Here is a 16,975-nt window from a genome sequence, read left to right on the forward strand (position 1 = left end):
TGGTGCAAAGGGTATTGTAGCTATGGTTTGCATGCACTACACATGCAGCTCTTCAGTTTAAATTGTCAAAGCCTTGCTTTTTTTTTTCATTACTGCTGAAAACCCTGCCTAATGCACCAATGTGATCACTGCTGATACTCTTGAATGGGGTGCTCATTTTACATTACTAGTAACTTTTGTCACAGAAAATGTTGGAGACCCTTGTACTAACATTCAGTTGTTGTTAAATAGGGCTTTGAACGGGGATGTCAGAAAATCCCATAGGTGTATTAACTTTACCTGAGAAACAACAGGATATTGAGGTACTACTATCTTGTTACTTTTTTCTCAAATCAATCATAAATTGATAAACTTGTATCCTGTATTTCATCCCCCCTTTTAAGGACAGGAAGAATAGGGCTATTACATACATTAGAGGAAACTTCCTCAAAGCGAGTAAAGAAATCTGGGACGGCCTCTCCCTGTTTGTTTACAAGCAGTAAGGAGTGTCCAATCTATTTTCCAAGCTGGAACCATCGGTTTTATATAAGTAAGTATGTTACCATGGTAGATCCAGAATGAGCTGACTAGGTTTCTGACCAAGTTTCCGATCTCTATCAGCTGCTATAATGGCAGTCCAATCTCTTCCCAAATCAACAGCATAATCCTGTTTCCAGGTAAGTCGCCACATATCTGGTGGCAGGATCATACCAAAAAAAAAATATTGATATCCGCTAAAGTCACGATACAGGAATCAATGGCTGCCTATACATGATCATAAAATCCCCTAGGATTTTTCCTTATGTCTGGTAAGGAGGCTTTTAAAGTAAGTACATCCATCCTTTTCCAGGGCGTATATATCCAATTGTATAAAAAAATGGGCTCTAGCATTAGGACTATTTGGGTCATCATTATCCTCATTGAGTGAACTGTGGCGCAGCTTCCCTCATAGGTCTCTTTATTCAAGGAGAGGAAAAGAGTTCATTAAATTATCCAATTGTCATTGCAATTGCATTATTAATTCTATCTACAGGGAAGGCCCCTATCTGACACTGTCTATTAATCGCTCTAACATCATCCAGGCCATTTCGCCCTGTAGTCATCTCCCATTGAACCATAAGTTGATGAGTGAGCTTATTTATAAGACAAATAAGCTCACCTTCAGAAAAAATCCTGAATCTGGTTTATCATGTCTTCTACTTCTATTTCAAAATCACTTAACCAATTTAATAACATCAATCTTATCGCATCCTGACGAAACTGAGGTACAGTAGAGCGAAGAACTCGAGGGGTTAGAACAGATGCAGAAAGTCCATAATCATTAGACATTTGAAGTGCAGTGACCTGAGGTGGAAGCGCAGAGGCTTGGGATGGGGGTGCAGTGGCTTGGGTTGGGGGTGCAGTGGCCTGAGTTGGAGAGGGTAAAGAGTGTACCGGTACTGGTTGAAAAATAAGGGGCTGAACAACCGCAGGCAAAGGAGATGGAACCGGGGGTACAAGGGAAACAACTTTCAATGGTGCAGGGGGAAGAGGTGTTAAAGGTACATATGGGGGTGTGGGTCATTCTATCAACAACCTATCAATATCTGAATCCACACCTTCTTGGTGGACCTGAACTGCTACAATTGGTCTACCTATATATTGCTTAGATATTAATAATCTATGCTCCTTATCTAAACATTACTTTGTCTCCTGAACTTCCTTATCCTTCAATTCCTTATACTTCTGATACTCTGTTTTCCTTTCCTGTTTCTTTTGTACCTTCTCTGCCTTGAGCTGCCGCTCCCTTACTTCTTTTCTCCACATACACAAACTGTCAAACATAGCCGGCCTAACTTTCTTCAAAAACAATTGATTCTCTAAATACTCGAGTTTGTGAGGGTCCATGGTTCCCTCTAATGGCCATTATAACTGGGGATCCCCTTTTATATATTTGTTCCAAAATGCATTTATACATGATGGAACAAATAGCATATTTGATGTACATCTCAAAATTTGGCATACCTTCTGGTGGCGCCGGCTAACTTGCTTCCAAAATGCTCTGCTTATCGCAGCAGCAACAACAAAACTTCCAAAGGGTGCTAATCACAGGCATGTTATATAAGATTTTTAAAAAACTTATAAACAGAGAGAAATAAAAAATATTCTCACATTACCTTAAGTTCCAAAACAGAGTCTAAGTTTCAAAATACCAAACTGATCCTAGGTTTCAAAATTCCAAACAGATTCCGAACGGAGTACCAATTCCGAACGGATTACCAAACAAATACCAAGTCAAGACGAATATCAAGTCAAGCAAATACCAAACAAATCCTAACCAAATGAACAAATGAACCGGTTCAATACAGATTTACCTCATGCGTAGTCTTCACCTCCCACCTGTCGATCCTCCCTGATCCAAAGAAAATCACCAACCGAAGGCCCCAGTCAAGGCTAGCAGCCGCCAGGAAGATCAGAGTTGGAGAGCAGAAAAATCACCTTGGACCACGAGCAACACTAATCTCATCAGGTGGAGCGCTTCCTCAGCGAAGTTCATCTTACCAACCTGATCTCCTGCCCTGGTCCGACTGCAAGCGCTTGCTGGAGACCCACGCTTGAGCGCCAATTTGTGGAGCAGATTAATTAATAACCTGCTGGTGCAGGGATCACCACTTCGCCACGGGTTCTTATCAAGTGAGGAGGAATCAACAGTGGAGCGAAGTACAAACCATAGGTAATTAATTAAGCATTCAGAATGAGTCTCCATCCAACGAGCACCATGGAGTTACTCAAGGAAAGGAGCACACTTGAACAATAGCTACATGGGTTTTTATAGGGAAGATGATAAACAAGGAACGCCCAGAGGTAAATAGAACTTTGGAAAGAACACACAAATGAGCTAAGGCAAGAATCTGACAGCCTCTGTGTTTTGTGCAATTTCTACGTTTTAAGGCTGAACAACAAAATGTGCTATTCTGAGTAGACTTTACTTAAGGATTAACTATTGCCTGAAAATCTCCGAGCAAGCTGACTCTGCATGTTTACGCAGCCTACAATGTCTCAACTTTAGCTTTGTGACCTAATGTTTATGCAGGTAGCGTCAGGGACAGAATCAGGCTGAAAACAGATCAAAGGTGAGTATGAATGAAGCACAGCTAAATTAAGAAAATGAGAGATTCAGATTTTAAGGTTTCACAAAATGTGGTAGATCATGCCAAGTACAGGAACACGATCTAACAGAAGATTACAATTAAGAAAAGAAAGAAGAAGATGGTACTGTGTGAGAAGAATAATACCGATAAGGCCATTAACATGATAGCTGTCAGTTATGAACCTCAAACGCAGTTCCACGAATGCTGGTGCACCCAACCTCTGATTATTCACCATGATTTCCTCATGTACTTCAACAGGGGGGAAAAATTCCACACCAGGTTTCCGACCCTTCAGCACTGGTAGCTCCATCACCACTACCCCTCTGTTACCGCCTCCTCTTTCACCTCCAACCATGACACCGGTCAAGCGATGTGGCTGGTATGGGTTCAAAAAGGTACCATCACACGCCACGGGTAATTTGCAAAGGAAAAGAAGTACAGGAGTTGATTCACCTTCTGATAATATTGCCCATTTGCATTGCTTGCTAAAGTGAATTTTTAAGTGTTTCAATTTACATATGTTAGCATGTGAAACATAATTCTTTCTTTGTGACTTTAAAGAGCAACCTCTTAATTTCCCATCATCCATCTGCACAAGAAGTGACACCACTGGTTTCACTGTAAACCATTTTGAAAAGAAGAAGCCAGGCAAGGGGAAATCCTTTCCCATTATCCATCTTCACAGGTTATGACATCACTTCCTTCATTCACCCTACTTAATTCAACTTTTCAGGGCGTTTGCATCAATGGATAGACACAAAAGGATAGCCTGTTTGGGACTGAGTGCCAGAAGTCCTATTCCACTGAGACCTACAAGATAAGCAAAAATCAAGTTCCTCAGTGAGCATCCCATACTGCCAATCCCCACAATCACACTCGTACCTGAACGACCCAAACATTCACATGGCATTCTCACAACACACTAACCCAACCTCGTACGCATCCCACTAACATCCAAAGAGACTCAAACTCCAGAACACGCATTCCAACTTGTGCTCATTAACCTCACTCTGCAGTACACCACACCATGCAGTTGAAATCTCAGCCGTCCCATATCACAGGCTTCATCAGAGAAATATGGTTTATCCCTACATCCTAGATGTCCTACTTCCCACTAGCTACAGCTTCCATCTTTGGGATTAACCACATAAGAAAGGAGGAGGCCTTGCTGTCATCCTGGTTATGCGCCATAGGCAAGCAATACTCCGCTTCATGGATCTGCTAACAAATCATTTTCCCTCTCTCTGGAATTCAGATCACCATCTTACATCTCATATACTAACTCATGGGCAGAGCAAGGATGTCATTGATACATTTTCAGATCTCCTTGCCCAAATTACATGCCTGCAACACCATCTTGGGTAACATCAACCTCCCAGACATGGTAAAGCTGAAAAATAAAACCAATCAACACCCTCTGCAGCCTCATAGACATACTCAACATGGTGTAGCATGTCACACAATCCGCCCTCTACAAAGCCAACACCTGTAACCTTTTCTTTTCAACATCACCAAGAATCCAATGCAGACCACCTATAACCCTGGACTAGAGCAACCACTTTGCCATTCCTGTCTCTCTGCCTAGTGCTGACCAGACCTTCAGATCCTTAAAAGGCTTTTTTTATTGATGAACTAAGGCTTGAACTCATCACTTAAAACCATGTCAATGCCAAGATCCATTTAAACAATTTTTTGGGGAAACCATGCAACCATCCACACCCTAATTAAAACGCACAAGCACAAGATAAAGCCTTCATCACTCTGGTAATATGAAGACCTCACTGACCATAAACAATCCAGAAAGGGCCGGAAAGAAAATGGAAGAAAGACAAAACTCCCAATGACCTCATAATCCTGAAATCCCTCTGCACAACATGCATACAGCTCATCAAAGAAATGTATTACACCAATGCCATCAAGTGAAGCCACCAATTTAAGCATAATACTTCAATTAAACACTACACCAACCCTTGCTATACTCACAGAAAATGGAATACCATCAACTGTTCTTCACTGTAAAAAAAAAAAAAACAAGATCAGACAGCACATCGACAACACCATGACTGCCTCATGGAGGCGATCCACACCTTCTCGTAGAAGCCTTCAAAGTCCTGTCTCTCATAGATCTCAATGACTCACTCCACGCCCTCAAACCACTTCTTATGAAGATATCTTACCTCATCCATCATAAAAGCTCCTTTCAGAGTCTCCCACTCCTAAAGAAACCTACAGTAGACCCTGATAACCTTGCTAACTACTGGCCCATCACACACATACCATTCATCGGCAAGGTCAATGAAAAAGCAGTCCATGTTCAACTTCAATATCACATTATTGCTAACTATCTCCTAAACTCCTACCAATCTGCCTTCAGATCATGCTGCAACAAACAGCACTACCTTACACACCATAGACTATGTCCTGTTGGCCACAGATAAAGATGATCCATGTCTCCTAATGTTGTGGAGCCTCTCAATTGCCTTCAACACAGTTGACAATTCCACCCTCAAACACACACTGGAGCCTCAAATGGGATGCACTGGCAATGTTCTTCCCTTGCTCTCCTCCTACCGTTCCAACCTATACCAGTTTGTTCCCTTGGATACCTCTAAGTCTATAAAGATCCCCATCACCTACGGAATTCTCCAAGGGTTCCTATACCGTGCCCTTTCAACTTCTATATGGAGACTTTTGGTGCTCTAACCGCAGATAACAGCATCAAAATTCACCAATTTGCCAATGATACGGGCTTCTGCTTGAAAACCTCATCTGCTTTGGACAGCAATTGCCATTACACTGCAGGCACATCATCTAGACCTGGATGTCTAGCACTTGACTGAAACACAACACAGCCAATGCAGAATTTCTGTTAATGGTCAAGATTTAACAATTCACAGCTCAAACCTGGCTCAATGGCCTGAATTTTGACGGATCGACCCTCAACTTTTAGTGAATGCAGAGTCCCTTGAATTAGTTTTGAACACCGATCTCACCTTCACGGAACACATTGCCAAGAAAACAAAGACTGATCTGGTACCAGCTCTCTTTTTTTAAAGAAAATGAAACTGTTTCTTCCAGAAAGTGACTTCAGAACTGCTGTTCAAGCCCTCGTATTCTTGCATCTGGATGGTGATATTCCCTGCTCCATGGCCTCTCAGACTACATACTAGCACCCCGTAAGGGCATCCTACACGTCACAGCATGTCTCATCCAGGGCTGGAAGAAATGTGATTACATCACCTCCATCCTGATGAAACTCCATCGACCTCGTTGCCTAGCTGCACCATCTTCCAAGCCAGCTGCGTCATTTCCTAAGCTATCATGACCAACACCCCTTCTTACCTCAGATACGCTCACCATCTCTGATGGTTCTTGACAGACAAGCAGCCAGACATCATCAGACTGCAGACTAAAAAGTATAAAAAAGAAGAAATAAGGCAGCAGGCCTTTTCCATCGATGCAACCAAGAGCTGGAACAACATCCATCAGGACCTCCCCAACACTGCTCCAATTTAGGAAAGAGTTGAAGATGTACCTCTTTAAAGAACACTACATCACAATGCATTAGCCACCCACAACCCAATTAACTGTCTTACTATTCATGACTTTAAGCTTGTCTTTGACCATGTGCAGCACTTTCTTTTGGCTAGGTTTGTACTATAAAAAAAACTACATACATACATAGTACCTTGGTGCTAAGTGAAGCCCATCCCAATACTAGATTGCGTGTGAAAGGAAGGGCAAGCACTTGTGAAGAACAAGGTGCCAGACAATAAATTAGCTTATCTCCCGGGCCAACCAAAGCCACACTCACTGCACAGAGGCCTTTGGCACAAAGGACAATTCTCTGATGTCATCATTGATTGATATTGGTACACAAGGCCCACCAAATTGTTCATGGTATCTTAAATATCTAGACCGCATCCTGGACACCAAAAAGGCAGAAATACAAGCTATCCTTTAGGAAGGAAAATTAACTTCAGCCACAGTAATAGGTTCAGCAGTGGACATTCCTTTATGGGCTTCTGATGAAGAGAATGCTAAAACTATTCCTCGCTCAATCCAGGGGTGCCGGGGTGTGTCTTGGAAATGTCATTTGGCGGGGACTCTCTTTTTGGAAAGCACATGGCCAGTTTACTTCAGGGCATCAAGATGAATAGGGAAACAGTACACTCACTAGGAGCCTTGTTTTTTTTGCAGATCAGCATTTTATGGATCTAGGGACAGAATGGAGTAGTCGTTTTTGGAATTGATTATTGTTATCCTCCGTGTCAACAATACACCCAATGTCATTCCTGCCAGCAGATGACAGAGATAGTAGGCCTATCTGAGACCTCAATGGAGGCTTTCCTACATCTCCCAGCCTACTAGAAAAGGAGGCACTCATGCGAAAAGAACTAGCCAAGAGAACCAGACTCCTTTTAGCTGTCGGCCTTTCCATCCCTTGGACCCCAGTAGGTGGAAAAAAGCAGAAGATTACCATAAATCGATGGGTATTGGATTTAATGCATTTCGGCCTTGTATTTGTTTCACAGATCACAGAGAAATGGCCACACCTCAAGAAGCTGCATGACAAAGTATTTACTATGTGACCGGAGCAATACAATTGTTTCACAAGTGCCAGAGAAACAAGGGTTTCTATTCCAGATAATTTTTTCTGGTCAAAATTAAACATGGGCGGAAGACCCTTCTAGATCTTAGACAACTCTATAGGTTTCTGCATCAAGCATGATGGCATCTGGACCTGGCAGATTAATTACAGGAGGAATCATTCATGACATCTTTATATTCCAATTTGCATATTTACACCTACCCAGTCAGTCAATCAGTCAATAAAACTTTATTCAGTTTTTTACAATCATAAAAGTATACAATAAGCAGCATCTCATTCAATTAAATATAAACAAGTCAATATCATAAAATATGTAATACATCTTCTGCAAGCCTATAAAACAAATTTTCTTTAAAATAGGAGATAAATATCGTCTTAAAATATGTTAAAACCAACTATTCCATTCTTAAGGCACATAAACCTTGAGGTACGCCTCGCTTAATACTTCTATACTTTAATACCTCATTCTCCTGATAGCTTAAAAGATCTAGATTTCATCAGAACTCTTTACATTTGAGGAACACTTTAACTTTCTTTATATATTTCCCAATGGCACAGGCTATATCCAAGTTCATCATTCCCACTAAGAGATTTACAGCTTGCTTCTTGTTTTTAATATCGTATTTTTTAAAAATCGGACCTAAAATCTCTTTTCGTATATCTAAAATCTTCAAGCAATCTAATTAAATATGTAAAATATTACAGGAAGTACCCAAAGTGCAAGTGCATTTTCCATTGCTATCTATCATTAAGTTTTTAACCACTTTAGTCGCGTAACAGGGGTTTATCCCAATTCTCAATCTTACCACTTCACGCCGTAACATACAACTAGGTAATCTGTCTATATAAGGGTAGTGTAAATCATTTCCCCATGCCGAGGCCATATGAGAAACTGAGTTTTTCCGTAAGAGATACTCCTGATCATGTGTTCGAGACACTTCCATTCCCAGTGACCTAAGTTCTTTCTTATCTTTCTTTAAATGGGGAGACTGAGGGCACAACTTTAGCTTTAACACACCATACGCTTCATTTATTGAGGCTCTTGTCTCTTTTGCCCAGGTCAACTCACTGTTGGATATTTCATTTTTACACCACTGCAATTTTTTGGTCCTCACCTGATCCTAAACGCTGCCAGAAGCGTAATAAAGCCATGCAAGCTGTTATAGCCCAAGAGGTGATTCCCAATTCTAATCTTGCTGCTTGTACCATAGATGATCTAGGCAGCGAGAAGAAACTTTTAAGAATGTTTCCCTCCTCTTTGTCCCATCCATTTTTGCCACTTAAATAGAGGACCTCTGCACAATACAGGAATTGTGGAGGAGCCATTGCTAGATAGGCCTTTAGAACCGGCCTATCGGACATTTCTCCATATGCACTATTAAATCTTTTAAGACCCTTCACGGAAGCCGATGCCCTTATTTTTAATGCATCAAGGTAGGTATACCATTGCAGGCTACTCGCAAACCACATCCCCAAATATCTATATTCTGTTACTTTTTCCAGCGTCTCTGTGCCCAGATACCAGGAGAACTTTGTTTTTCTTCTTCCAAAGCATAGGATTTTGGTCTTCTCCATGTTCACAACTATTTTTTTTATTTGACAATATTCATTAAACATGTTTAATTTTCTTTGTAGACCAATTTCCGTCTGGTCCATAATTACCAGATCATCTGCATATAACAAACAGGAGATATGGTTTCCTCCTAGTTTCGGGCTAGCCGCTCTAACCTTTCTTAATTTTGAGGGCAGGTCAGCTATAAACAGGGAAAAAAGTAAGGGGGCAAGTACGCACCCTTGTCTCGGCACATCACCGACCTGGATCCTTCCAGATAATCCTCCATCCTCATCCAAGATTATCTGGGCCCAGTTTCCTGTATGCAGGGCTTGGATCAAGGCCAATAAATCGCCTTGGATATTATACCCCACCAAAGTTTACCACAGCTGCTCCCTGTTCACAAGATCGAATGGTGCGCGGAAGTCCACAAAGCAGCAGAACAGATAGCCCCTCTGCTCGATCGACATACCCATTCATGCAAAGATGCACTGAAACCTCCTGATTTTCAGTAGCTTCCCAGTGTTCTCAACGGAAGGTCGTTTAATATGCGCCCACACCCAGAATTTCTACAAAAGGCCTTTTATTTGTGGTGGTACACCAAAAGAGACAAAGTCTCCAAGGTTTCCCATACCTGTGTGCTTGGCTGATAAAAGGAAACTGATCCCAGTAAGCTTGGCCATCCACAGGTGCTTGTCTGTCATTAGTATGAAAACTAGAACTCCCATTAAGCAAAAATAAGTCAATGTAACCCACAGCAATTGAATACTATTTGTGGGGCTGACCGCAGACATCACTCAGGTAAAAGATTAACCATCCAGATATAGGGACCATAAACTTCCCTTTCATGGTCAAAGATTTTTGCAAATATCAAACCAGCACAGTTCGTCTTTACAAGCCACTCTTAGTGCTGAAGTCCTTTTTTGTCCGTCCCCCCCACCCCCCCGATTCCGTCGCATTAGATAACGAGTCCGAGCAACCTTGCCCGATGCCCGGTGGAGCTGTCCTATGCAGCTATAGAGGAGTTTGGCCCTGGTTCACCCCCTCGGCCGTCCCCTACCCAGCCGGACATCTGACATTGTTTTTCCTCATCTCCAGGCTATGTTTCCTTCCCTCTACCTTTAAAACTTTGCAAATAAATAAATGAATAAACAAGATTATGAGGGTGCGGTGTTTATCGCTCCACACTAAAAGCAAGCCCAACATAGGTTGCAGCAGACCTATTATCTCACTGCGTTGCCCTTCAAATTACCCCAGCACTGTTTTGATAACTGACTCCTCCATTTGTTGTGGAGTACCAACATGAGGACTTATCCTCCAGAGGACTCTGGTCATAAGAAGAAAAAACACATTTACACACAAATGTACTGTAATTGAGAGCAGTTCACCTGGGACTCTTTCCTTCCACAGTCACACGCTGCCACATACACAAAAATAACACTTTAACTAATAAGATTACGACTAGAATCAAAACATAGGGTTCCATTTAGAGTCTGGTGGACAGGATACTCCATTATAAAGGTGGCAGAGTTCCCTGTCCTCCAAACCATTGGTCTGCCCACCCTATTTCGAGTTGGGCAGACTGTCCTATTCCTGACGGCGGTTCCACCACAAACCAAGATGCATATATGAATTAAGAAATTCATGTGTATAAGGGGTCTAAAGAAAGCATGTCATTTAATCTCCAAGTGAGGCACTCACTTTGCAAGTGTGGCTGGGAATGAACTTGTAATGTTGTATATAAATGTAGTTGCATTAAAAAAATTGTAATTTTTGCCTTTGGTGAGGATACTAAACCATATATGTATGTCGCTAACAGGTGGACCACCTACAGACAGTGATTTTACTCGTTTGCCATCTCATCTGTCGACGCATGAGAGAGACCCATTACTCGTTCAGCCGGAGGTAAGTGTATTTCATTGTTACTTCTATAAAAATGTAGCCTCTATATAGTCCCTTCTTGAGCATGGTGCTTTCATCACTCTAACGTGCAAGTTTTTATAATGTATATATTCGAAAATAACAAACTACAACCTCAATTCCTGATGATTAGCCCAAATACGAGGTCTGAGCCAATATGTGACCTGTACCCTGCTTCTCTAAATGCCTCTCGGCCTTCTCACCTCTGTCCCATCTTGTAGGCATCTTCTAAGTTTACACGTTGAGTATTGAGGAAACCTGGATTCACTCATTCAGTCTCCTGGATTTTAAGTGTCCATTTTCTCTGGAGGATACTGTGTACTAGGGGCTATTTTTACATGTCTGTTTGGATTCCATTTTGTCTTCAGAATATCTTTGCTCCTCAAATTAAGGCAACCAGAACATTGTCTGTTAAAGGAAGAAGTAACCTGGTAAAATGTCTTTTGTAGCACAATTTCTGCATAAGGCTATCTCCGTGAATGTTTATGAGCTTGTATTTGGCTACATCTGTTTTTGAACTTCTCTCTACTCGCTCCAAGTATCATCCTGCTCCTACTTCAGACTTAGCAGTGCTTTTTGTATTCCTGTCAGTACAGATTAGGACAAATCAACTTTGAGTACTTTTTTGCACTTTTCGCTTTATATTGCTGCTAAGTATATCGTGTAGTATTGCCTTTTTGGTTTTATTATATGTAATTTGACGTGCCGTTAAGCAAAATTGGATGCATCTGCTCAGTCAATAAAAAATTTAAAATTGTCTTGTTATAAAGGGGAAGGTGGCTCTAAGGCAAAATCAGTTTACTCTTTATCTGATCATGAAAGCAGCATAAATAGTTCAAAATCAGTTTGCTCCGTTTTTAGAAAAGGCTTTTAGGTTGATAGAAGTTTTCTTTGTTGAAGGCTTTTCATATATTTTTGCAGTAGTTTCAACAATCATTTTCCCTGATACAAACATATTTATTTATCAAATTCTTGTACAAACCATGTTGCCGCTTTCTGGGTTACGGAAGCCACTAGAATGGTACAACAGTTCAAAATATACATTGACTTGCACAGTGCTGGTATGTCCATGAATAGCATTAAAGTCATAAAAATTGTTTCTCATTCTCCATATTGTAGTGTTCAGATAAGAGGTTCATGGAGTAGGTCCTTCTGCTGATTTATTTGCTTCCTTAGACTTTGATTAGTTTACACTGAAAGAATTGGCTCCCTTGGAAAATGTTTGATATAGCGCTAAAGGATTCTCCAGTATAAATGTGTCAACGTATTAGTTTACTGATTCATTTACTTTCATTTCCCATTCCAACGGTGCTTATTGTGTCAAAAAAACGAATGAAAATCAATACCAGATCCACAATAGGAAGCTGCTGTCCGTTTTCACTGGTGTTGTTGTTTACGGCCTTTATGGACTCTGTACAAAGTCTTCAGTGCTCCCCTTAGCCCCGTAAGTTAGATTGGCATGAGTGGGTTCCAGGATGTGAGTGAAAGGGATTACTTTTTGGTTTGAGTTTTTAATGCTTACTGATTATTCACATAACAGTTCATACTCTAATATGTTGGACAAACCTGAACCTCAATGGTGCGCACATCCTCTGGGTAAGAAAACTGAGCAAAATCTAACATACAAGATCAGTGGCAGCTGTTAATTTTTGAAAGTGATGACATGGTACAGGACATGAATTTGAGTATGTGAAGTGAATGAGCCCACAATCGAGCAGGATTCTGGGAAGGAAGGGTATACTCTCCTCGATTATTTTTAATGGAGTAAAATAGTTCATTTCAAAGCACAAATCCTAAATTGGCTAAATAGCATTGGGGTCTGAAGTAGCACTCCTAAATATTCTGGTACTTTCATGGTGTTCCAAGCAAACTTGGCCTTCACCTAGAATGTTGCATGTTTCCATGGCTAGTACATTTTCAGAAAATTGTGGCATTTCCAGCACAATTTCCCTAAAAGTATGAAACGCGGTAAATGATACAAGCAGCTCAGAAGATGCAATTTCATAAGGCTTAGGTTGTACAGAGGCACCTGTATTAACTCCTTGAAAAGTGAAGGATGCAAACATAAAAACAAATGCTCAAATATTACAATGTCAGGCACTACAGCAGAGAGATAGGCAGATTTTACAGGTTCTTAAAGCATTGTTTAGTCAGGTGATGGAGACCTTACAAAGTTGAACAGCAAACAAGTTACACAAATCTTGCATACTTAGGTCACAGTCACCAACAGCAGTAGTGATACTCAGATAGTAAATTTAAATATATATTTCCGATGGATACTTAAACTTGCAGATTCCTCACCCGTTGAATTATACCAGGTGTCACACTGGACCCAGAAAAATTTACATTTCTTTGAAGCCGGTAGGGTGCGCTGACTCAGTGTTGACAATCAAAGTGTTGGCTGGTGATGACAATGGAGCCATATATATCACGATTGCCGTTCCCACTGGGACTGGCGAACTACAAAGATGGCCGACACCCGGGGCTGGCCAGGCAAGTCAAAGCGCAGCCACCCCCGAGCAGTAACGCTTTGCGTTTCTGCTTTGGGATAGTGTTGCACTTCCGGGTTACTAACCTATCTCTTCCAGGGCGTTGAGCTCCTCGTCCGTGTCCTGCTTCGTTGCGGTGTTTCTCCTGTCCGGGTCGTCTCTTCTCGGCATTTCACGTCTTGGGTGACAAAATATTCTGCTACCTACAAGAAAAAAGCAAAGCTGCATTACCGATTTAGACGGTAACAGCGCTTTCGCTCTGACATTTAATTGAATACTCTTTGTCTCCAAATACTTATCTGATCCTGTGTTCTTGGCGTTGTGGGGATCCGTTCTTGTGTTGGATGTACCTGTTTTTAGGGGAAGAAAAAAGGACAATAGTTATTTACCTGAACTATAAGGTGATACCTTTTTGTTGAGCATTTGAAGACAGTGATATTGGGGAATATTCTTACACACTGAAGCTTTGTTAATAGGCGGGTTCATTTGGCATTTGCATAGGTCATTCGTTATTGATTAACCCCTTTTTGAGAAGCCCTTAACTTAGCAGTTCCTAATTTTTAGGTCTCGCCTAGGCATCGCGCTGCTCTAGGAGATGACCGTTAGAAATCGATCCGCTCCTTTTCAAGCACACTTGTGCTTGTGCTGGCATCCACCTTGCGGGAGCGGCGCGCGTGCTAATTGAAAACATATGGCTCTTGCGCCGCCGCTGCTCGCTCCCGCAAGGCGGAGGCCAGCACAAGCACGAGTGCTTCAAACAGCTGCTGCTTGTTTGAGTTCCAGCAGGCAGACACAGCACACCTCCCCCACTTAGGATCAGGTTACTGCGACCGCGTTATTAATCACAGCGCGGGCCGCGCTTTTTCTTTTCCCATTCCTCCCTCACTCGCTCTCTCTCTCTCTTTCGCTCTCTCTCTCTCTCTTTCGCTCGCACTCTCTCTCTCGCTCTCTCTCTTTTGCTCGCATGTTTAATGTTCCATGTTGGCTCCAGTTCACTCCACTCTCACCTAATGCGAGCCTCCAACATCAGATAACTCTCATGTGACTTCTCTAGATATTCGATCTGATTAAAAGTACAGTGTAAATATTATTAGATAATTAGGAAATCCAAGCACGGCACCCACCTCTGCCTAACACCGCCTGCCCACAGACTGCATGCTGTGCTTTCTTTACACAGCCTTTCAGCAAAGCCATTCTAAATACATCACAGCAAAACATGACACAATTACTTGGGCCAGTTCGTTTTGACAGCTTTAAAGGAGAGCTACATTAATGCGAGCACTTGCCTCTTCTTACGCGGACCGTCCGGGCATTCGGTCTTCTGCCCGTCGCCCGTTGTTGATCTTCAAACCAGTGTCATTTTCCTGCAATTGTAGCACTTCTGAGTTGTCTGGGAGTGGGCGGTAATACCACAGCATACGATTACCTCGGATTGGAGAACTGGAAGGACTTTAGCCAATCCTAGTACTCCGCACAGAATTCCAAAGTGCCGATTGGCTATAAAGTCCACACTTGCTTCTGTCTGAGCCTAACTACACCAATGGGCGGGTGCAGCTTGCCCTGTTGGAGCCAAATGAGCCTGGTTGGTGTGAATCACCTGAGGAGTTAGTCACGAACCGGGCAGTGACCGCTTGTGTTCTGCCATGTTAGCACATGCCGTTCTGCATGGGTGCGAAGGGAGGGCAAGAGTTCAGTGGCGAGTAGAGCTGTATGGTGATCGATGCTGCTGACCGAGTTCCCGATTCTGGTTTTCCTGTTTTGCCACCATCGACCTAGTCACTTGGCACTCATACCGGCTCTGTCTTTTCCAGTCCCTGTACTCTCCTATCGCCTGTCTTTCTATCCCGAGTCTTACCTTTTTAATCTTTAGGCCGTACTTTCATCATACTTCTAACGCACCACAAGCTGTGGCACGTTGTCCCGCAATGTACCCAAGTTACAGGCACAGAGTCCCTATTTTTACCCCCTTCCACATCAAATACAAAACATTGCCATCAACTAACTATGATCACTGCGTCATAGCCAAAATCTAAAATACAACACTGCAGCTGCAGCCCCGTCCCAAATCCAACCGCAAAACAACACCGCCAAACTGCCAACATTGTATCGCAATTATTAGAACATCACACAACCAAACGCCAACAAGACTCCCCACGAGTAAATCCACTTTTCCACCCCTACTTAAAACTCCCTCCCTCCTTTACCAAACACAAAACGCCGGTCAACGGGTTGTTCGTCAACTCTTAAGCTCTGCTTTCTTTTCTTATACAATCAATACACCCTAAACATATTACAGCACAGAACATGAAATTGTCTATTGAGCGCACTTGTATGCATGTGTACATCATTGTGTTTATTTGTTGTGTATCTCAAAAATTCCTGGTGGCACACCACCCAGGATAATATCCTGCATAGCTAAACACTTATAAGGTACCAAAGGCGAGACCTATTGGCTATGCCAATGCTGGTTTCTCCAGCGCCAGACACAAGCCTTACAACTCCAACTACTTATATTTTTTGGAAGAAGGGAATCCTCAAGGTATGGAGTAGTATTGTAGAGAGAATAAAGGGAGAGAAGGTGAACCTTTCCACATGCTAACCTGTTCTCTGTACTTCTCTGTTGCCTACAGCCTTTTGCCTTGTCCTGACGGGTCCTGTTGCCGCCTGGGGTTTGACGTGGGATTTCTTTTCCCTCTCCTTGTTTTGTTTCCCTTCTTCCCCTGGTCACCATTGTCACTTTGACCTTGTTGGGTGCAATAGGTGGCTCTGGGAAGTTGTGGATCTTGCTTCATGTTCATGACGTTCCTGCAAAAATATTGTTGAAACTTGACAATATAGCGTCCACCCTGGGGCTGATCCGAAGCTTGTTCTCTGAGAGTTTTAATGCTTCATTGCTCCAAATTCTCAAAAATATATAAAGTGCAGTACTTTTGGACTTTAAGCCCTGTTTGGCAAACCAACCCTCACTCTATGTCTGCCGTTGGTGCCTAGGATCAGACCGTGACTCTAAGTCATGTGAGTCTTGCCTCAGTATGCATGCACCCCAAAGCAATTAAGGAGAGGAAAGTAAACATTTTCATGGCATGGGGACCGCAAAGACAAAAGACGAAGGCCTTGGAACTCCAAGGTGACTTACAGTATACTAATATAGACTAACATCATTGCCCTTCACCCAAAAAGCTTAAATCATAGGTCTTGTCTATCATAAGAAGAAGCATGGCTCCGAATAGGTAGAATAAATGTAGAATCTGTAGTGCGAAAATAAACACCCCAGTTAGTAATTTTTGCAAAA

At 42.2% G+C, this 16,975-nt stretch overlaps 1 protein-coding gene across 2 annotated transcripts in view; it reads left to right on the forward strand.

Annotated features, from left to right (window-relative positions):
* RAD17 (RAD17 checkpoint clamp loader component) overlaps positions 1-16,975 on the forward strand; it is a 472,816-nt gene that overhangs the window by 344,004 nt on the left and 111,837 nt on the right. For both annotated transcript variants that reach the window (XM_085632384.1, XM_085632385.1), the window contains exon 12: positions 11,094-11,179. In XM_085632384.1, coding sequence (XP_085488510.1) covers positions 11,094-11,179 — 86 coding nt within the window. The remainder of the gene's footprint in view (positions 1-11,093; positions 11,180-16,975) is intronic.

Source organism: Triturus cristatus, chromosome 2_1 (genome assembly GCF_964204655.1).
Source record: "Triturus cristatus chromosome 2_1, aTriCri1.1, whole genome shotgun sequence".
NCBI classification, from domain to species: domain Eukaryota; kingdom Metazoa; phylum Chordata; class Amphibia; order Caudata; family Salamandridae; genus Triturus; species Triturus cristatus.